This window comes from Synchiropus splendidus, chromosome 2 (assembly GCF_027744825.2).
Source record: "Synchiropus splendidus isolate RoL2022-P1 chromosome 2, RoL_Sspl_1.0, whole genome shotgun sequence".
Lineage (NCBI taxonomy): Eukaryota > Metazoa > Chordata > Actinopteri > Syngnathiformes > Callionymidae > Synchiropus > Synchiropus splendidus.
Genome location: NC_071335.1, coordinates 26,226,078 through 26,249,392, shown reverse-complemented (window position 1 = coordinate 26,249,392; position 23,315 = coordinate 26,226,078). Strand labels below are relative to the sequence as shown.

General features: G+C 45.1%; 1 protein-coding gene across 4 annotated transcripts in view; it reads left to right on the top strand.

The window, feature by feature from the left end:
* LOC128753508 (voltage-dependent T-type calcium channel subunit alpha-1I-like) overlaps positions 1-23,315 on the top strand; it is a 167,884-nt gene that overhangs the window by 79,364 nt on the left and 65,205 nt on the right. For all 4 annotated transcript variants that reach the window (XM_053855287.1, XM_053855290.1, XM_053855289.1 and 1 more), the window contains 4 exons: positions 1,451-1,584; positions 11,101-11,198; positions 18,398-18,557; positions 22,789-23,131. In XM_053855287.1, coding sequence (XP_053711262.1) covers positions 1,451-1,584; positions 11,101-11,198; positions 18,398-18,557; positions 22,789-23,131 — 735 coding nt within the window. The remainder of the gene's footprint in view (positions 1-1,450; positions 1,585-11,100; positions 11,199-18,397; positions 18,558-22,788; positions 23,132-23,315) is intronic.

The following is a 23,315-nucleotide window of genomic DNA, read 5'->3' as shown; positions in this document are numbered from 1 at the left end:
TGTGCACTTTATGTTTGACTCCTCACAGAGTCAACTTTTATTTTTGCATCAGTTACGCCTAGCTGCTTTTCTGGTGAAAGGGAAAGGGGGAGGAAACGGTGGGCGTGGGAGGGAATCGGACATAAAAAAAGTGATGGAGAGGTTAGTCTCAGGAAGGTGACTCCTGTGCCGGGTCACTCCTGGAGGGGGAGGAAATAGAAATATCACCACCCTCATGTCATGTTTGCAAGAGCAAAGGTCATGGCTACTTCCTCGCTCTTCTTAGACGACTGAACAACGTGGTGCATTAACTGTCCGACTCTTGCCGCCTACATCTTCCTCTCACCCTTCCACTACTGTTCTTTTTGTCCTCACTACATTCCTCTGTACATTTTATTTAAATGTAAATAGCTTAATATTCTTAAATATTTTATGTTGTGTTGCGGACAGTTATTTATTGTATCAATATATTTTGGGTTTCTTGCACAGTCAAAACAAATGGTGGAGCTATTTGGTTGAGCGAGCATTTCAAGGCTGGATGAAAGTAACTGTACGCGATTGCAGATAACTTTCAACAGGAGGCCGTACTTTTCATGTAGTCTTTTCTCTGCAAATGTGATGTCAACGGGACGTACTTTGTTAGTCTTTAGGTTGTGCCACTACCTACTTCATTCCTCAATTGCTTGTTGGACATGACAATTCCAAAACAACATGAGGCAAACATAATAAACATTCATTCAGGTTTTTAGGTTCTGTCCAGAAAGGGATGTTTCACTTGGTCAGGCACCTGGTTTAGTGCCCTTAGGAGTGCGAATATCCCTAGTCTTCATCGACTGTATCGTGTTTGTGTAGCTGCCCCTCATGCCTCACTGTCGGCCCTGGAAAACTGTACGTGGACTTTTGGTCACAATGATCCTCGTGCTGTAAAAGTCTAAAAGAGGAGTTGAAGAGGGAGCGACCCACTCGCATGTTCAGTCAACTCACAATTTCAGTCAATTGTGGTTAAGATCACACGCTAATTTGAATGCTAACCAGACACTTCATCATCCAAGACTGTTGTTGGTAATCAGATCACTTGAAAATGTCTTGTAAAAGTCTGAGAAAAGAGAAATCTAATCCTTATTAGGTCGGCAGCTTTGGGTGCTAGCAGTCACGTTCAGAAATATGGCTAATTCGAAGTCAACTAATTTGGATGAAACGACTTTAGCTTATCCTTTTTCAGGTGAGAAAGAATGTGCTTCGGTCCATTGGTATCAACAAGAAGTCATGCTGTGGAGATGTGAGCACAAGTGAGGGCTCTTGGGATCAAAATAATCTGTGAAGCAGAAAGAAAAGTTTGGAAAAAGAAATCCCCAGTAGGCCCCTGACCACCAGGGCAGACCGTGACACGACTCTCTCTGTCTGACATGGTTGTGAAAACACATTTAATGACGATGCCATCTTCTCACACTCTGTTCTGTTTTCCTGTCAGGCTTTTGATGCTTTCATTTACATCTTCTTCGCCTTGGAAATGGTCATCAAGATGGTGGCGCTGGGAATCTTCGGCCGCCGCTGTTACCTCGGGGACACGTGGAATCGCCTTGACTTCTTCATCGTCATGGCAGGGTGAGCACCTTCTCTTTCATTTCAACATTGCTCAATAATATGAAGCTATTTTAGCGCATTCGTCCTCCGAGTGATCTCACCCCAAAAACTGTCAACCAGATCTTTACAAAATAATAACAATTCCCTTGCACTGCTGGCTTATTAAATGTTTCTGGGGTCGACTCTGGCAGGTGTAGTGTGTCCTGGGGGCAAAGTGGATGCTCTCGGCTTGGCGCTACAAAACACAAAATTAGATATGTCATGGATGATTGGATGTCACCGGAGTCGTGGCTGGCGGTAACACACCGCCAATCCACTTCAATGCAGCTTTGACAATACAATTATAAGAATCACAGTTTCTGGAAGTGTTGTGCAGTTATTTCTGGGCCAACAAGACCTGCTTCTATGTGATTTTAGTGAATGAAACACTGAAAAAAACGTCTCAAAAGAAAAAGCATGTCTGACTGAGTGCGTGATAGGCGTAATAGCAAACCCTTTTATTCGCAGGTCAGCACTGTGACACACTTCTAGATGTTTGTTTTTTCCTCGTGGTCAGACATTAAATCAAACATTGCTCATATCAAAAGTGTTTCTTTTTCCTAAATGGAAAAAGAAACCCCACATCCCCCCGCCCCACTTTTTCCTTGTAATTTCCTGAAAGCCACTTCACAGTTGGGGTGAAGTTCTCCTGCTTGATAGCTCAACCCCCCCTTTTCCTCCACATATAACAACTGTCATTATGACCCAACAGTCCAATTTGGCTTTCATTAGACTGCGAGGCATGTCTCCAAAAATTGTGGTCTTTGTCCCTTTATGCATCTGCAAACTATTACCTTTTTTCTCGTGTTGTTTTGGAGTAATAGCTTCTTCCTGGCAGAGGATAATGACACTCTCCTTCCAGATTCTGTCTACGCAAGGTGGTTGATTTTTCTGATGGGTTGCTCATTTGGCACCGAAGCGCTCTCATTTTTGGGACATATCTTATTCCAGCTGGACATTCCCACGGTGTTAGGAACTTGACAGTGCACCACCATGATATATATCGCTGCTGGATCAGTGCAGCTTCGTCCTTCATGAGGACTTTGAATCAGACCGTGGATACATGCAGCTGAAATGGATGAGGGAGGCTTGACTCACTCTTTGGGTGAGGAGCTCAGTCATTCACTCATAGAAGAGGTGGCTCAGTCATCTTTTCAGGAAGCCTCCTGGATGCCTTCATGGTGGAGGGACTATCTCTCTTGGTTGGGCTGGAAATGCCCAGGTATTCCTCTAGAAGAACTAGCAGAGGTTTTGAGTAACCAGAAAGCCTGGGCCTCTTCTCTTGTGACCTGTGGATATGGATGGTATCAATGAAAGCCATCTGGACCTTTCAATTGATTTTGAATGAAAGACCAGAGGGGGGTGCAGGGAGGATGGACTGGTGGAGACAACTGACATCTGTGACAAAAAACTGAAAGGGACGTTTCATAGGACAGTAGTGGGACGTGACGTGACGTGTGGGTTGCAGACTTACTCAGCCTGAGCTCGGAGTTGAAGGTCTTAATTGGGAGTGACGTGGGAGGACAAGATCTGAAATGAGTACATCCGAGGGACAGCACATGGAGAAAAGTTGGGGAGGCCAGATTCAGTTGGTTTGCATACTTAGAAAAGAGAGGCAGGGAACATGCGCAATGTAGGCATTGGATGTTGTGGGCTAAAGAATGAGAGGAACAGTTGAGGTTCATGGATGTGATGGGAGGAGTAGAAGGACATGAAGAGGATGGCTGTGACCAGGGAGGGTGACCAAGGGAGGTTATGGGGGAGAAGGCTGACTGGTGGGGAGATGCCAGAAGAAGAGGACGACGATGATGATGATGAAGAAGAAATGGCTTGTGTTGCTAACGGAGAGGTCATCTGATTTAGCGCTTTAGACGCTAGCTGCATTTACTACATGGACGACTCCGACCGGAATAAATGCCAAGGGTTTTGTCTTTGAAGAACAGAAGTCGGCACCAACATAAAGCGAAGGTCAGCGCCACGCATGGGGTCATGCTCATAACCAGGTCATTTACCGTCCCTGCATTCATCCATTCTCTCACCCGGATCGTCTGCACTACCCTCTCATGTCATACGTTCCCACATCTGGAGCGCCGCAGCAACACAGGGGAGCGTGATGAAACGCTTCACCCTTGGCATCGCGCCTGTCGCAAACATGCAGCGCTGGAAGCCACAGGAACGGCATTGAAGAATCAAACAAGCTTCTGCTGAACCTTCACACCAACTGCCACCATTAGTCATCTGTGTGTGCGGCCGTGGAGCCGGCAGGTGTTTCCCTGCTGGAGTAGAGGTCAGATCTTAAGCGTCTTCCATGTCAACAGTCGCATGCAGAACCAGCTGGAATCGCTGCTCTGCACTTTCTCTCCAGATTCTTTTTAATTGGCTCGGACAGGGAATAGTCACCGTTCCGAGCCGTCATTCATGTCTTATATTAGTTTGGCACATATTGAGACAGTACAATTAAAAACTCCTACACGAGAGAGTGAGAGTACAGTAGTGCGCTGCCAACAGTGTTATGTAGTCAGAGGCATGCAGACGTTCACAAGTCCCAGAGTATAACATCGTGAGTGCTACATTAACTTTATTGAATCCACATCTGAGTTGCCTGTTGCTCGATGCAGACATTTAGGAAATGTCATTTTTCAATTTTATTCTGACGTCAAAGTCAGCGTCTATGACAGACTTTTCTTGTTTCAGAAGTCAATATTGGACTTTGTTGCACAATATTTTTACCCTGACCTTTCGGTGGTAAACCTGTGTACCAGGAGTATTACAGATATAGACACTGATTTACTGAGTTGAGCTTGTTATTAAGAGATTCCTGTGAAGGGCTGGACCACAGACTGCAGTTGAGTCATAAAGCAAACTGTATAGTGAATTCCACGTTCTTTTAATCCTTTGGAAGACGAGAACCACTGCGCGCCGTCATGATCCTGCTGTCTTCAAATTGGAAGTGTTTCAGCTCATGTAAACCGCTGCTTAAATCTTCACCGTGTAACAACTCTTTGTTTACCAACTCTCTTTCAGACCTTTATACACATGATACAGAGACCGTTTTTGGTATTTCTCTAGTCTATTTCCTGGTTGCAATGTTCTCCATCGACAACCCAGATTTTAAAATCATTCAGCAATAATTGTGCTGCGTTGTTTCAAGCTTCTGAAAGCATCAAACTGATTGGTGTTATGAAACTAAATACAGATCTAAAGCTGATGGTTAAATACCTTCCGCAGTTGGAGATATTTTTTTCTTTTTTTCCCCCTCTTCATCTGAATACATAGCTTCACCTTCACCTGGCGGCTCGTGCCCTGAAGACAAGTGTTGGGAAGTGTGATGGTTTTACGTCCCTTTTGACGTCAGAGTTATGGAGCATGTCACAGTGACGGCCCACTGGCTTTCTGGGTAATGAAATGACAAGTGCAGTTCACTGTCTACATGAGTTAGATTGATTTGGTGTAATCATTTGATAAAATATTTTCATTATCGAAGGAATAAACTGAAGGAAGACGTCACTTCGCCCTTCATATTGAGTTGTAATTGACGGTGGAGAAGCTGGTGTTGGCTCCAGCAGCTGTGGCCACACATCTGCATGTGTGTTAGATTAGCATACCTTCATTAGTTAAAGTAGCTGATGATGGAGGAGGTAATTTAATTAGCCATCCTAAGTACATTTTGCGATCAAACATACATTAAACGAAGACTGCCAATGAGTCTGCTGTCATGCAGCTCCGAGCGTCTCGACAGTTGTGATTCAAATTCACTGACACTCTTCTATTCTCCATTGTTTTCACTCAGGTCGAAGGAGCTGTTTGAAAAAAAACGGACTCTTTCTATACGACAGGCAACACAATATTCTAATAAATCGCATTCCTGTGCCCTCACGGAGGAGTAGTTCTCAAAGGTATTCTCCAGCTGACACGGGCTCCCTGGCGCCGAGCGGAACCCTGCTGGATAAATGGCTGATTAACTTCTCGCTCACCTGGAAGGCAGTCGTCCAGTGAGTTGTCACTTGTTGGATTTGAAGTTGGCAGCAGGTCACGCTAAAAGGCTCGCCTCTCTTGTTTCGCCACCTCTTGAAATAATGCCATGAGATGCAGTTAAATTTTTCGACCGCTCGTATTATGTAAAACAGACACGTGAAGATTGAATATATGTACTAGCGCTGTGTTGTTGTGTCTTGTTTGACAACCCCACTTTCAGAAGTTAAAAGGATGATTCTTGACATTTAATGTCGACAGGAACTGAGGACGGGGTTTGAGTTTTAATGTGGGTTTTGACAGGTTTGAAAGGCTGATGACATCACATGCGCAGTATATAAGCCAGGAGGGAGGGATGAAGGGGATTCTCACGTGTCATTTTAAACAGCCGTGGCTTCAGATGCTCTGAAGCATGCAGAAGCATCTTCAGAACAATAATGCCAACCCATGGCCTGTGTCAACTGCACCCCCAAAAGGGCCCATAAGAGAGCATTGGTCACACCGAAGACCAAAAGCAGTGTGTCACTCTTCATCTCATGTGGGCCAAAGGTTTCATTTGAAATAGAGAATATCCTACGAATGTGTCCAGAGTAAACCTTGTAGTGAGAAATGGGGTGAATTTCTATCGAACTTTCAGTACTCCCTCTGTCCAGCAGGGGGCGCAGTGCTGAGAATTGTGAAGCTGATGAAAACCTCATTGTATTTGGTGATGGAAGTTTTTATTTATTCATATCATTCGAAAGCTCAACTTCTCATTGCATCAGAAACCCTTTTTTTACTCCTTCAGTCACACAGAACTGCAGAATCCCTCTTCTACTTTGAACGCCCAGAGTTCTCCTCAGTGTAAGGGCATTTTTGCTGTTTTTTTCAATGCAGTACAATGTGATTCGCCATGACTGTGCTATCCCATCTTAACCCTCTGGACCACCTGAGCCCCAGTCCAGGTTTAGCCTGGTTTGTTTTTGTGTCACATCTTTTTCTGAGCCAAATGGACCTCCATCCTGATTCTAGACCAGCAGGATGTAACTGAAGTTACTACCTCCTTTTGTCGGGGTGGAGATTTATGGCCCCGAAACAGCCCCAATTTAAGGTTTGCTTGTCAACTCCCTGTGGTCTGTAGCCAGTTACTCGCCCTAAACTATTCAGGTGCTGTAGCTCAGTTTAAAAGCAAACAAAAAGCAACGTCTTGACAAAGAAAACTCAGTCACATGGAGAATGTACAGTTATTTTCTGATCGGTGCACGTCACGAGGCGTCACTGATATTTGCAGGCGGAACCTTTCATGAAATAACGTGAATATTTCACTACATGTAGTTCTTTTTAAGTACATTGAACAAAACATGAAAACAGAAAATAATGATTTGGAACTTTGCGGTAGAGCCACAATGTGTTTTGGTTCAAATGAGTGGAAGAAGTGCGTATCACCTTCCTTTTCCTGCGACTTCCACTCCAGGGCCTGAAAATCTGCTGCGTCAACTGGAGTCTCATTTGAATAATTAACGCTGCCCTCCTCTCCACCAGTGGAAGGTGGATGTTTATCGCCTGACTGGGATTACAATTTTATTTGTTGATATTAGCGACGCCAGAAACGGAATGAAGCCCATTTTATTTTCACTTCCACTTTACGAGTCAAGACGCATGGCTGACCTCGAATGGAAGACATTTACACTGCAGCTTAGCAGCAGTAAACAACAGCAACAGCTCAACATTAGCGCCTTTAGTGGGCAGTCACTTCTCTTCTCTGGCAATAAAAACAAAACATTATGATTCTGACTATTACCATAATGCAGACTCTGTTGTAATAATTACACTGTTACTCAGGTTGTTTGTCATCATTTGGGAAGTTTATCCTGAGCACAAACACAACAGTAGCAACATCAGTCTTCATCCTTCGCTGTCGGGTTGGTGAAGGACTGGAGTCGCGCACGTCTGCTCAGTCACATGAGTGGAGTCCAAGACACGGTCCAATCCATGCAACAGATAATAGAATTCTGAACAGAAAGTGATATCAATCTGTCTTATTCACCTTGAAGCACGAAGGACCCGTCATAATCATCTTCTCTTTTTCTGGAAGTTGGCAGTTTCTGTTGGATGGTAAAACTTAAACACTGGTCTTCGTGGTATTGGGGGTTGTTTTTGGCGCCCCTTTGGAGCTTGGAGTTTAATTTTGGGTCCACTTCTTGTGGTTTGTACCAGATGAACTGGTGGAGAGGCGGCAACCGGGGATGGAAGTGTCAGACCCCCAACCTCAGCTCTTGTGTGGGAGCACCCAAAACTTGCCATGAAAAATATCCCCAGGGAGGCTCATGATGAGCATCAACCCCAAATCCACATGGAAACACTATTTTCTCTTCTCTACGACCAGATGTGGCGGGAATGCCCATCGTGAGCTGGTCGAAATGCCGCAGAAAAGGCCTCTTCGTGGCTGTGGATCTGTCGGGAGGATCCATGGTGCGCAAGGTGATAAGATGATTCAGTACAGAGAGGGTTATGACACACCTGCACCTTGACTTCGAGGCATCATTGGACTGTCTGTTAGAACGTAATGCCAAACAGCATCCAGTCCAGTCACAGGTTTATGGATCCGAGTGAAATATACTGTAGCTAAAGTTTATAACCTTGGCAATCGGTCCATCAAAAGCTCCTGCTGTTTTGGATGGTGTAGCTAACTGCTTTGTTGGTTAGTTTGGTTTCATGTCCAGTTCTACGTTGCTGGTTGAGTTACAATATAATATAATACAAAGGACAACTCCGGAGTTGGAAGCACCTGAGTTGTGCGAGTGTGAACAGGGAATGAAGAGTGTGCTGGTGGATGTAAACTGACAGCTTCAAATTAAAACAGTCTTTGTATATAAATACCTCATGCATAATTCACATGTTGAGTCAATAATTCAGCATCATGATTTGTAGCTTTACACGACTGACAGGGGGTGAAGTCGGAGCTGTGCTGTTCCCAGCTGCTGACTTCTATTTAATTAGCCAGTCTTTTTTTTGTAAATAAGAAATCTGATGGCTTGACTGCACTGGGTCCATTCTAAAAAGGCAAAGTAAAACTTGTGAAAATACACGGTTCAACTTGAGGTGTGATGTAGCCAGGATGTTTCGGGTTAGACACCCTGAGGGACCTGCACTTGGGAACCCAGTCAGTGGTGATCAGGCCCAGACTGGTCCCCAGGAAATCCACTGGCCCCAGTTCCTCATTTTCAGAGCTCAGTAGGTGGCGCTCTGGGTTTTAAAAATGATGTCAAGTCACTTTTAAAGTAGTGTTGACCTAAGGCCAAAGATTATAGAGCAGAGTGCCATCTAGTGGGCTGGAAAAATGGAAGAAGTGCCACCATGAAGGTCAACCACCTCGGGGACGCATCATTTCCAAATGACCAAGTCATTCATGACATGAGAAAACAAAGCTGATCTTGCACCGAGAGTCTCTCTGACCTGCAATTCACTCTGAAACAACCTGCAGTCAAGGGAGCTGGGGAAACAAAGCAGTGCTGCGGTGGCAGGTGTGAGATGAACTGATAGATTAGGAGCTAAAGGAAAATAGAAAGTCACTGCCAGCTTAACAGGGAGACGCCAGCGGGAGCCTGGAGAGTTGTGAGAACAGAAGAGGCGTGAGAGAAGACAGATGCTCACTCTGCATGAAGGGTATGCAGAGTCGGAGATGTGAGGAGGAGAAAAGTTGCCTAGTCTCAATTACAGTTTCAATAGTTTGGCTATTTACATAATGCACTCGTTTCTGTGTGATCCCTCTCTGTGTGGGATGTCTGTCTGTCCAGGGTGTCCGCCACAGATCTCTTTCCATATGACGCATCAAGAATTAGCATAGTGCACTCGCGAGACGCTTCCTCCAGTTCTGTAGATGAGCTGACAGAACTACATCGGGTTATGTTTTGTTGCTGTTGACCCATGAGCTGATAGAAGTTCAGGATCTGTGGTGGGTGGTGCCGCTGTATCACAGCATGAAGGTTGTAGGTTCAACTCCGTCTCCTGGTTCTCATTGCGTTTTCTCCAGTTAAGTCACTAACAAAGCTGGATTGGTGACTCACAGTTGAGGGCATGAAGTTAGTGCCGTTAAATTCAAAGAACATTGTGACTGCTACAAATCGTCACTGTAAAACATTTATTCAGATCTACATTTGAAACTCCACATGTGTAACAAACGCTCCACTTTCCACAAACATCAATAATGGTCTGTGTAGTGAAGTGAATATTGAGATGCAGGAAGCTCAGGTGTTCACGTTTTGAACAGTTTTTTTCACTTCCCTGCTAAATAGAAAGAGTCAGGATGATCCGCATCAGAGATGGCATCTCTTAGGTCACCCCAAATGTAACTTGGAAGGCGACCTGCCGCTGCAAGCTCTTCCCCTACAGCTGCCGCTCAAACCCGACCGAGAAAGCAGCCGCCGTGAAAGGCGAGGTTGAAGTTCACTGAGAATTCCTGAATATCCTTTGGTCCACTCTGGTTATTTCCTGGTGTGGTGGTGATCTGATCTGACAGGCGGCGGTTTCTATGAACAGCAGAGAACAAATCTTCTGCCTCCACAATAGCAGGGAAGAATAAGCCAGGGAGTTTAGGTGCCAGAGGGAGCGTGCTGCTCATTACCGGAAGATGATTTCCAGAGAGAAAGTACTGGATGTGTACTGCAACATGGCTTTTTAATTAGGTTTCTGTTGCTAGGGTTCACGTTTCTGCAGAGGTACAGAGGCAAGTTGCTCTGCGTTTGTAGATACCAGTGATGGTTTAATTAAGTTAATGGTGTGTGTGTGTTCACATTCATTTGTTTGTTTGTTTGCGTGGCCATTTCACTCCTCTGCTCTGGGCTCTGTCCCATTTATTTATTTGGCTTTTGCTCTGCCCAGCAGGGGGCAGTATAGAAGATTTCTGTGCTCCACAAAGAAGAAGAAGGCATTTCTTTCCCACAAACATCGACTGAATGAAAATGAAACCTCTGCAATACGCCTCATTTTTGTCGAGTTGTTTTCTTGTTTTGTGGTCCACCACCTAAATTCCGATCTGCTCTTCTTCTTCTCTCTGGTGTTGGACAACTGGACGATGATGTTTGCTGATGACATAGTGATTTGCGGTGAGAGTTACGGGACACAAACGGAACTGGCCTTCTCTCAAGAGTGGACCATCAGATATACTTTCAGTTTCATTTACATTTTGCAACAAATGAGTTTGAGTGGGTGAAAAACAAACTACTTAACGCTTATTAATGACTCAGTCCAACAACGGGGGGGTAAAAAAAAAGCCTTTTTTAATGAAGAAATGTAAAGTAATTAAGAGCTGTTTGTTTCCCTGAAGTGCGAGGCATGTTTTAGTGAGGTCTTTCATGTGTTTCCCTGAATATTTAACTTCACAAATTCCTTCTCAGTATTCCACAGAGAGCGCAGACACAGTGGGAACCTGCCTATTCATTTTTGCATGTGTGATTTCTAATGAGAGCGAACGTGAAGGGAGGATCAGTGGGAAGCCAAAGGAAACAAAGTGCCCTCGGTGCTTGTTAACGTTGTGTGTTTTTGCAGAATGGTGGAATACTCACTGGACCTTCAGAACCTCAACTTCACAGCCATCAGGACGGTGAGGGTCCTGCGACCTCTAAAAGCAATCAACCGGGTCCCAAGTAAGTCACTTGTTTTGGACTTCCTCGCCCCATCCTCACCTTTTATGATACTTGCTTCTCAAATGCTGAGTTGCACATATTTGACCGGAGTCCCAGTGGCGTGATATTCTGGTCGTAAAGTGAGTCGCAGATATTGGCTTGCTAAAGCCCACAGACGCGAGGGAGTCCCAGGCGCCTGACGTGAAAATGTCTTAACTTATGAAATGACTGAATCGCACACACCTGAGTGAGTCCTCATGACTGGATTCCTGAGTGTTTGCTAGACTCCCAACAAAGATAGGACACAGTAACTGTTTACAGTGAATTTTATTTCAAAACATTGAAGTGTTTTAGAGCTTAGTGTTTTCAGTTTGCTATGGTGATGGACAGGAACAAGCCTCCAGGGACGATGATGTTGGCGGATGATACAGTGATTTGCAGTGAGAGTATGTTGGAGAAAATGAATGCGAGTCAGACCACAGTACAGTAGTCAGTCCTGCCATTATGCTTGCTTTAACATGTGGGGCAAACTGGACCTCCTTTCAAGACAATTGTGTTTGTCATGTAGAAGTACTAAAAGGTCAAATTGAAATCCGACATTGTCGAGTTCTTCCACCTCATCAAACGCTCCGGAGGAAGCAGGCCTTCGCTGAAGTGGTTCTACAGACTCACAGAGACTCTCAAGTATGTCGAATAACTCGCTGCCTCTCCGATGGCAACAATGTGGCCTCGCCTCTGCCTGCTTTTGTGCCTCGCACGTCTAGATTGCGGCTGGCAGCCAATCGCTTTAAAGAGTACTCTCTGAAGTCGTGTGGTGTTAATGCTGTTTCCCCTCTCTCTGTAAGTTTAATTGCCAGACCTCCCACTCCTCATAAATCCAAAGCAAACTCGGAGACAGGCACGAAAACAGGTGCATCCAATTACAGTGGTGTCGTAGATCTAGGAAATCGAGTGTATCGTTTTCTAAAGCACATGAATGTGTGATCCGAAATAACAGAATGGCAAGTAGCTCTGGTTTCCACCCTGTAATTGTAGTGCAACACGTCTCTCATTTCATCTGTGGAGACAGCCGAGAAAAATAATCCGGAAACCAAATTCAATTGATAAAAGGGGCTTCATGACCTGCAGCGTGAGTGAAATGCATCTGAGAACATGAGGAGGGAAGTCAACCGTTTGGTGGGGCAACTCTTCCTCACTCACATGGAGCCATATATTGGAAGAGGACTTTCGTGTCCCATGCTGACCTCCTGTGTTGCTTGTTGACATATTAGATTTTAATTCAAGCTCACGTTCCGCCTTCCATGGCAAATCCTGGTGCCGGCCGCAGCGAATCACGTAAAAGAAAGACGGAGGTTGGGGTTGGTTGAACAATGTGTCAATGTTTTAAAGCTTCTTCAGTCATAGTCACTTTGTGCAAGGAGGACGGCCACTTAACTGGTTACACATTCCAAGGGAAGGAAAACTTTTTTTTTATAGAACATGCAAAGCGGAAGGCTGCCTTTGGCGTCAGCATAGGACACAAAAGTCCACTTTCCTGATGTCAATATATGACGCCGTGGGAGTGAGGATGGGTTGTTGGAGTTGAAGTTAAACTAGTTGGTCCAAAGCAAACTTTACCTTGGAATAAACTCTTCAACATTGGACTTGGTCAGACTTGGATGGTCAAAGTTGAGCTTCTAAAGTTTGTAAACCTAAATAGACATGAAGTCCATAATCCGATATAGAACTCATTTTGAGTGTGTCGCTTGTTTGTTTGATAAGTTTGGTTTTGTTCGCCCCCTGAGGATGTGAAGACGGTGTGAGGAGGTGCAGGGGTCACGACCAAGGCGGTTTGGTTCAGGCTGCTTCTGGGCCTCATTATCCAGTTTTTTTTTTCTCCGTCCGACTCATCGGCTTGTTTTCCTCTTGTTTTTCAGTGAAGCATCCATTCCAGTCGTTGGTTGAACTAATTAGAACAGAGACCTTGTCCTCACAAAATACATTTCTTCCTCTCTGATCGTTCACCCTGCTGGCAGGCATCCAGCTCCCAACATCCTGTTGAATCATGTTTTTACCAAGGAAAAAAAAAAACAAGGTTTTCAAGTGCATGAACGTCGAGATGTAAAATGTTGTCGGCTCTATCTCACGGCTGGGTGGAAGACCTGTGATGGAATACGGCTTTCCCTCGAATCCAGATGTAATTTGTTGACATCACTCAGAGCTGTTGTAAATAAACTTTGATTTATGTGTTCATGAAGATTCATCACACTCCTCTTTTTTTTCTTTAACTCTGTCAAGTGACATCACTTCAATTTGGACAGAGCAAGAGAGCAGTAAATGGATGCGGGAGGATGGATGGATGGAGAAAAATGAGGACGGGAAAGAGGGGATTATCTCACTCCTGGAGCGGTAGTGAAGACAGACGAGAGGAAGAGAGGGATGATGGGAGTGGAGGTGAGGGGGCATACTCTGATGAGCAAGCTGTTATGATGATGGATGGAGCGGCGGAGGCCAGTGCAAGTCTCGGGATGAGCCGGGATGAAATGAAGAAGGGATCTAGGCGATAAAAGAGCAGCCAGAGGGAGGAGAAGTGAGATGAATAGAAGGAGTAAGATGTGCAACCTACTGTGTCGCTTGTTTCCACTGTTCATCCACCGGGTTGAAAAGTTGTTTTATTCCCTTGTCAGGAAACTGGTGGAAGGCGCTCCTGCCCTGAACATGTGGTCCAGCTCGCGCACGTGTTGCTCAGCGACATATTGGCCTGACGAATAAAAGCCATGAGACGACTCCCTCATCTTCTCCCAAATTGTAGCAGCAGCTGCCAGTAATTTCTCTGCTCTTTATTTGGTGAATGAATTTAGAAGCAATTTCACTCTTTATTAAAGACAATCTACCACGCGGCTCATTCTGGGGGTAATTCAATCTCCAGAGAAACAAATAAAGTGGGAGAAATCAGTTTGCTGTGGAACAAAGACGCCTCGACCGCTCTGTGTGCTTCTGTGTTTTGATTCAGCTTCAGTTGCAGGGGGCTTTGGTGCAGGTGAAAGGATGTTGCTTTCACTTTCAAGATCCTTGACTCTTGGTTTAAATTGAAATTACCTGCAGTGCACACCGGAATATTAGCCACACCCACTATATTTACGAAGGAAAACGGATCAGAGGTCAGTGCACCCGGCTTAAAAATACATGAGGATCGGATCTAAACTGGCTTGGAAAACAGGATTCAGTACGGAGACTGACTCATGAAACCAACATGGCAATGTTCTGAACTTGATTCATCAACTCCTCACATCTTTTATTGACATTAAAGTGTTCAAAGTGAGCTGTTTTCGCCAGCGTGTCCCAAGTTCCGACACCACAGCTGGTCTCAGCTGCAGCTTCTCGTCCCTCATCCATCAGGACATCAACTCTGTGGTTGCAGCTGCAGACACATGGGCGAAAACAGCGCGTTTTGAACTTTGTAAGAGCCATAAAACGCTTGTGATTTCATCAGTTTTATATGACAAAGCTGAATACTTTGGCAGCATGGATCCTTTGGCCTGTAAAAATCCATATATCGGCCGCATCATTGTATAAGCGGCAGGGTTCAGATCGAGAGGAAAAATTAGCGGCTTATAGTCCAGAATCACAGTACATAAAAATGGTGTCACCTTGTACCGTAACCTCAACTTTAGCTCGGCAATGTATCCAAATGTCACTCTCTCCAGCGTTCCTTTCTTGCCATCCTTCCGCAGTTTCATCCTTCCTCACTTCTTCACTTCCCCTACGATCTTCTCCTTTCATATCATGTTTCCTTTCCTCTCTTCTCACCACCTTACCTTTACTTTTTCCTCCCTAAGACTTTTCCGAATTATGCTTTCCTCTCCTCAGGTCCTCCCTTTCATTGCCTTATCTTCCTTCCTCTCACTTCCTCTCTTCAAGTCTCCTTTCCTCTCTTTTTCTTTTCATCTCATCTCTTTTTGTTCTCATCACTCTTGCTTTTCTCCTTCTCTATCCTGCCCACTTTCATCTTCTTTCCTTTCCTTACCTCCCTTCCTCTCCTCTCATTCCCAACCTTTTCCCAACTGTCCTTTCATCTCCCCTTTCCTCATCTAACACCCCTGCCCCCTCCTTTCATCCTGCCTTCTGTTCTGTCTCTTCCTCTCATCTTCATATATCTCACCCCTATTTCCCTCTCACTCTTTCTCATGTCATCCCCCTTTTTTCTTCTCTATTCTCCCATTTCCATTTTCACCTCTCCAATCCTCCTTGCGTTTCTTCTTCTCTTCCCTTGGCTTTTTTCCTGAAGCACTCATGATTTATTAGTCAGAATGGAGGGATGGAGTTAAATGGAGGGTGATGACTTGGCTTGGTATTTCCTTGGTGTCTGATGAAATGTAGATAACAAATGTCAGGTGCATGTTGCGTCAGGGTGTCGTGTGAGGGCCAGTATGGACCAGCCCATTACCAAACTCCCTCCCCGCTCAGCTGCTCTGACTTTATCTCCCTCCAAAAAGTCACATGACAGCACGAAGGTCACCATTCAGCGCCGACTGGATTTTCGATGAGATGCCCATAAAATTAAAATATTTTTGTACGTATCTCATATTGGATTCTACGAGGCCCGGCAGTGTGTTATCAATCGTAAATTCTCCCACATTGAATTGTCAGGCATGATATTACAGTGCCGTTAGCAACAGCTGACTTCAAACAGACTCAATTATTGGGAGGAAAGACGACATCTGCTCCTCAAAGGAGGTTGGCCTCTGTCATGTGTCATCCGTGCACACACTCTTCCCAGAAGCCCACTTTCATGTGGCCTCGGAGAACTTCATCGCTATCCAAACGGCAGGCTGCTTGTTACCTCTTTGTCTTGCAGCCAGTAAATATTTTAGATCAACTTTTCACAGAGACACCTAACAAATCAAGACAAGCAATTCATTTGACACAGAGTTTCATGTTTCTAATCCATTTGTGATCAGTTGTTGCTCCTGTAGAGAGGCAGATACTTTTCAGTAGTGTTCTATTGATTTCACTACTGCTATCATTTTAGCGATGCCCCTCTCAAATGCAAAACTGCTGCCACCTCAAGTGCTATCTAAAACTGCCAGTACCACCATTGAAACCATGGCCACGCCAGGCTCTTCGATTGGTACTTTCAGTACTTTGAGTGTATTGTGTCAGTATCAAGGACTTTTGATTCTGATCCTGTACCGACTGCAACTACCTTTAGTTCTGTTAGTCATGTGGTAATAATATATTGACTTATGCTTTTCCCCATTACAAACATACCTGTGTCTGCAAGTACTACTATAGGTTTGCCTGGCCATTACTATCAGTCACACTGAAGGACCTTAATAAAATAAGTAAATATTTCAATACGTTTAGGTGAATTTTCTTCCATTTATTCCCATTTGAGTTTGTGCTCCGAGCGACTGGGGTCACATACCGATGATGAACCATTCATGCACATCCATACCAATTTAGAGTCGTCTCCGGGACCGTGGGAGTGTGGCGGTGCCTGGAGGGATCCGGACGCAGGTTTACTCCGACAGGTGCCTCAAGACGGGAGCAAATTACGGTGGCAGAAAAGTTTCCGGACACCCTTCAAATTAGACAAATATTATCTTGGAAAATCCCGGGAAATCTTTTGGGAGAGAATGGGTTGAAAACCAAAAAATATATATATCATAGTGTACGATATGATCATGAAATGAATATTTCCTGGAATGAAGCAGTTTCTTCTTTCAGTCCGGCTGCACGCGAACCTCCCGTCCGCTTATCTCTCATTAGCCCAGCAAATGCTCTCAACCCACTCTGTGCTTAACAAATCACCCCACTGTGTACTTTTCTCATGGAGATCTCTATGAAAGTAATGGACCGTGGGATCACAATTAGTTTGGAGATTTGAGATTGATCAGCTCATTATGATAATTCGACAGCTTATATGGAAACACCAGAGTCGCGCCGACGCTCATGACTGAGCCGCAGGGTTTGTTTTGTTGTAGCTGATCGTGATTAATGTTCCGCTTTTTTTTTTCCTTTTTCTTTAGTGGGAGCTTAAGACTGTTAAGTCTGAAATCTTCCATTTTTCTTTGATCTTCACCCACTTTGGTTTCCTGTTTTATAGACCACAAACATGCACTGCAGAGGTTCACTGGTGTTGTCAATAGTTGTTGCTAAGGTCGCCTCCAGCCATTTCTCATTCATGGAAAAGCGATCTAAATGAAGTGCACAACACCCAAATGATGTTCATTTTACATTTTATTTATGGTACTTTTTACTTGTTCATTTCTAATCTTTAGATCCCAAGAAATCACATCAGCATCAATTGCATCCCAAAGTATTTTGGTGTAGACAGCCGGGGTGACTACTCTTCCGGAATAAATTCTTCAAATATGCTGAAGTGTTTTGCCTGGGATTTGTCAGCACCGGACTTCTTCTGGTTGATAAACCTCCAACAATTTAAGTGTTTAAGGCAGGGCTCTCAAACTCTATTGAGGATGTGAGGGATGTTGTGGTTTTTGCTGCACATCAAAAGTCTTTCTGTTCCACCTCGACCGTGTAAAGCTCTTTTGCTCACTAACAGCGAGATAGATAAAGTGTCGCCGTAAATGCAAACCATTTGAAGACAATAGGAGGCACATTTGAAGAAGACCTCTAGCACCAGATCCATGTGGCTTAACAAGTCATCTCCATAAATGTCATAAATCATATGTGTATCTGTCCCTTTAATTCTGTGTCTAAGTCCATGATTTCCATGAGAACTTACTTATTCTGTGCATTGTTTTCTTGCCATCTCACATTGGACAAGGAGGCAGTGTCCTATTGGGACCACACCCATGCCATAATGGGACACCTAGTGTCGGGCCACCGAACTGCATCGAGCTATGAGCTTGAAACCCCTAACATACGGGGAAATGTCAAGGTGAAATTGATTGTGAAAGTGCCGAAAGAAGAGACACAATTTGTTCCCAAGAACAAGGTTGTCATTTGATGGCTGCTGTTGGAACTTTTTGGAATCCAGAGGTGGTGTGGGCGGGTCTTTGAAGACCAAGGGTGTGTGTGATAGCTTAGCCTGGAGCGAGTTTCTGTCTTGCTGGCTTAGAGGTGTACGTGAAGTATGAAAGCCAGATATTTGAAAGGGTGGAAATGGCGTTTTCAAGGGTGGTACTGGGGTCTTAAGGCTGCCCAGCAAGAAACAGTTGCCCAATCTGGCTCCCACTTCCCAACCCAACCCTTATTCTAATGTCCTTCCATAGGTATGAGGATACTTGTAAACCTGCTGCTGGACACGCTGCCGATGCTGGGAAATGTCCTTCTCCTGTGTTTCTTCGTCTTCTTCATCTTTGGCATCATCGGCGTGCAGTTGTGGGCGGGCCTTCTACGAAACCGCTGCTACCCAGAGGAGAACTTCACGCTGTGAGTAAACGCCTGTCGCTGACGTGAGAACACCTTGTGTCGTGTGCACACGTTCATGTCCTGACATCGGCGACCAATAAGAACACGTCGTACACAAACAATTCACCCTCCTTAATTTTTCACCCTCCCTTAATGCCACTGAAGATTGGTCAGATATGTTCTCAATGAACTGAAATTTGCATATAGAGTGATGATGGCTGTGTTCTCCCTCCCTCCCTCCCTCCCTGTCTTCCAAGAGAACAGGCATATAATGAGCCTGATTACAAACCAAAAGTTGCACCGGGCAAATATCATTATCTCAGACTCCTTTCCGACGCTTAATTAAAAATAGATACTATTTCTCGCTTCATGCCTCAACCACTTCCCCACCCGCCCTCGCACTATCAATCGCATGCGTTCACTTAAGCGTACATCTCTTAGGCAAAGGACTTCCCTGGAAACCAGAGAGTGGAAGAGAGAGAAATCCATGTCACTGTACGTCCCTCTCCTCACTGTCCAACTGGTTCTTCGGCCGGAAATAAACATGAGCTTGAGAGAAAATTGACCTTTTAAAATATTGTCTGATGCGTATGTTATGAAATGAACATCTTAAATAGCCGACAAAGACGTTGATGGATGATTTATTTGTGAAGCGCTTATTGCCGTGGAGCACTGCTTTCCCTCTTCCTAACCTGAATAAGCACATTTGATAGGACACACTGGGGGTAAAAAGTGACTTTCCCTCTCCTCCCTGCTCCTCCCATTTGCTCTGTGGAAGTTGTCCTAGGTGGGACGCTTAGATCTAAACTGGGGCTTCTCACTGGGCTGAAGCAGTGACCCTACCGAGCCTCTCCAGTGGTAACTGAGCTCCTCGACCTCATACAGACTCTCTTGAGGCTACCTGCAGCTTGTGACCAAGAGAGCAGTCGTCTGCCCGTAAATTGAAAGCAAAGGTTTCATCTTCATTTGGGCAGATCCGATTAATAGCAATGGATAGTGATGGGCTTGTGAGTCTTCATGAAACTGGGAACTTATTTTCAGAGCCCACAAGATGTCACTCTCAGGTGAAAACTGAAATGAGCTTCCATGGAGAAGGATTCAGAAGATGTAAAATCTGAAGTCGAGAGCGCCATATAGTGAGCTCAAAAACTTCCAGCACCGTTTCATGAAGCGTCACTTAGCCATTGTGGGATGGGCTTATGAATCTTCAGGAAGTCTCATTTTCAGATCCCACTGGATGGGACTCATCTTGAAAAACTAATCTTGAAATTGTTTCCCACGTCACTTGAGAGTGCCACCTACTGAGGAGAAAGTCCAAAGAAAATGAACTCTGAAAATATCGTTGGCTTTCTTGGTGCAGTCTAGTGAGGCAAAATAAGAACATTGGAACCAAGGTAACAAGGCCAAATGGTAGGCACGAACTGAGAGAAGACAGATGCTGGAAAAAGACATCCCGTTGTGGCAACCTGTGATGGAAAATGCCCAAAGAATTACAATGTGTGGCGGGGAAAGTTGTACAGTTTGAGAGCAGAGATTTTGGATTTATTCATGGCGCTGCTCCCGGGAGTCGACAGAGAGTTTGTGGAGAGGAAAGACATGCAGGTGTGAGGGACTGAAAGATAAAGAGGGCTAATTACAGGGGTGAGAAGATGCCAAACTTGGAGCTGATGGGAACCTCGGCTGTGTAACTATCACATGTCTGCACCGGTGTTTCTAACTTGCCTTTCATGTTTTCTATTCCATGCCATTTCCTATTCACCTGTGTCCTTTTGAGTTGCTGTCATTCGCATGAATTAAAGACGAAACACAGAGGTGGATGCTGAGGTTGTAAATGAGGGTGACTAGATCAGGAATGAGTTTGTCAGAAGAGTGGCATGTGAAGAAGTTAGGAGGGAAGTTTGGAGGCCAGATGGTTTGGACACATGCAGAGGAGAGACCCAGAAGAGAGGTGGAGGTGGGAGACTTGCTGTGGCAACCACTGATGATAGATGGCGGCTCAGGAAGAAGAAAATGAAATGCATGAATTATTAATTGTCTTCATTAAAGTTGCTTATTGCCCAACATGAACGTGCTGAAATGTATTATCCGGAGGTTGCTCCTTAGAGCAGCGCGGTCTTTCAGTGGCAGCAGAAAACAATGGGTGAACAAGATACAGCTCAGACCAAAACTGTGTGTTCAGTTCAGTCCACTTGTGGCAAAACTAATGATCAGATCGGCAGCTTCCCTGGTGGGGCATCGCTCAAACAAAGAAGGAGGGAAACCAATGGAAAATAATTCTGAGAAGCTCAGGCCGACTTTCATTTCAACAAATGAAGACCCGTGTTAATACTACATGCAAATGTTATGCGCGGCTCCATGTGTTTGGTCAGGAATCTGCCGACTGCAGGGAACGACAGAGGAATGGCACCGGCTCCGCTGCCGTGTCCAATCTTCCCTCAGGTGTGAAATTACTGGTGTCTGTCCGACACAGTTTGCTGCCGAGCGTAATCAGTCCAGCATAGAGGCACACAGTTGATGTCCAGTCAGATAAAACGCTCGGTTGCTGAGGTCTTATCATTCTCGGAGTGACGCACACGGTTTTAGAGTGAATGGTGAGCATGGATGGGGGATATTTAGTTGAACTATCTCGGCACGATTGAAGCAATGTTCTCAGACACTTACAGCAGGATGGTGCGGTATGTTATCCGCGAGTCAGATTTTATTTTATTTTTTTACTCCGTTTTACTGAGGAAGTTATTCAGCTTTCCTGTGCCGATTCTTGTATTGCCTGTTTGGTGAATGTTGGTGAGTGTGCCCCACCATCATGCATGTTGGCACTGGCATGGAGCCAATGAAAATTCTGGTCCGCCAATGTACCACCAAGTCGCCACCTCTAGAAGTATGTTCAATAAGTGGACAATTCCAGCATCCCCCTCTCCAGCCACCGACGTCCTGGGTGACTATATGATGCACATTTTTCAGCTTCATCAGCTACATTTTACTCTCTGCTCCCTGAAAAGCACGGTTGCACCCGAACTTCCAGCTATGCGTCGCGAATCCCGTGGCTCCACATTGGGAACGAGGGCAGACCCGCACGCACACACACACACAGGCGCATCAGGGAGCTGAAAATAAACCAAAGTGACTGTGATATACCCGTGTGGAAAGACCCATTCATTTGTGTGCCTTCCACACACCAACACATTTTCACCGCTCACTGGCTGCGCTCATCCGGCAAATCAACATCGCTCCCAAATCACTGCTGTGTTTTTGTGTAAAAGCAGTTGTAGCTCTGATGTTCAGCACTGTTCTGTCCTGGACACATTGGTACATTGGTTTGTGGAGGACTGTAATGCCTCCCTTGCGTACATGAATAATGTAGTTTTCTGGGTTGAAACGGGTCCCGAATACTACGGTACTTTCCCACGTATCATGAATGCCAAGTCTAGCAGTGAGGCATGTCCTGAACCTTAGTCTGCCCCTTGCTCTGGGGAGGCCTCACCAGCGTGTGCTTCTCACTACTGAGATGCTTCATGAAGCACAGTCCAGATTCTCTTTAGATTTAAATGTTTTGACAGTCGGAACTTTCACCTTTTCCGTCCCTAAGGTTAGGATGTCAAGGTTCTGTTCAGTGAGTTGTGGAGCTTTGACTGTCTTCTGGAGCTTCTCAGGCAGGTGTCAAACTCGAGGTCCAGGGGCCAAATTCATGTGGTCCATAGGGCTTTACATGAATGCCATTCGTTCAAAACAGTATTCACCAACCAAAAGTCGACCAAAAATGAATTTAACTCCATTAGACTAGATTGATTTCATGACCTACATACATTGACAGTAGTTGGTTTCGTGCTTGAATGCAACGGAAAATCAAACATAGGAAAGACAGTGTTTATGCTTCAAGAGTGTTTCTCGTGTTGTAGTTTGGAGTTGGTGGCGAGGGAGGACAATTATCTACAGCCTTAACCTTAACAATGACTTTCTTAAAAGGGAGACTGAATGCTCTGATCTCCTCCAGTGGACTGTTTAATAGGCATGAATTTCAGGCTCACTAATAGCCAGGTTCAGCAGCGACGTGTCCAACAAGAAGACGAACGCCAACAGTGTGGTAGATCTTGTCTGATGTTTCACTGACTCAAATTTCTACTTATTTTGCACCCACTTTGTCGGTACTTTGATCGTCTAGACACATCTAGGCCCTTATTTTTATCGTTTTTTTCAGCGTGGAGGCGTCACAAACACCACATTCTGCTCACGTTGTCCTACATCTCCTCGGCAGAACATCAGGGATCAGCTTGCCCCGGCCCTACTACATGGCCGACGAGGATGACGAGAGGCCGTTCATCTGCTCCCTGCCCGTCGACAACGGCATCATGTCGTGCGCCGACGTCCCGGCGCGACGTGAAGGAGGACGGACGTGCTGCCTGGACAAAGACGACGCCCTGTACCGCCAGTCACTGGGTCTGAGTCCGGAGCCCCTGGCCAACGGTAGCTTCAGCGTGGCAGGACTGTGCGTGAACTGGAATCAGTATTATACCAGGTGTCACACGGGATACCGAAACCCTCATAAGGGGGCCATCAACTTCGACAACATTGCCTACGCATGGATTGTCATATTCCAGGTGAATTCTCTGCTTGTATCACATAGAATTCAGCTGATGCTTTAATCCAAACAATGGACCAGCAAGTAGCTTTTCAAAGGTCCAAACACTGGGATTTGAACCCAAGTGTTCCTTGTCTATAGCCGTTGTTGCTCACTACTAACCACAATTTTTTGTTGTTTTTTGCTTTGGTTACTAAAAGTAT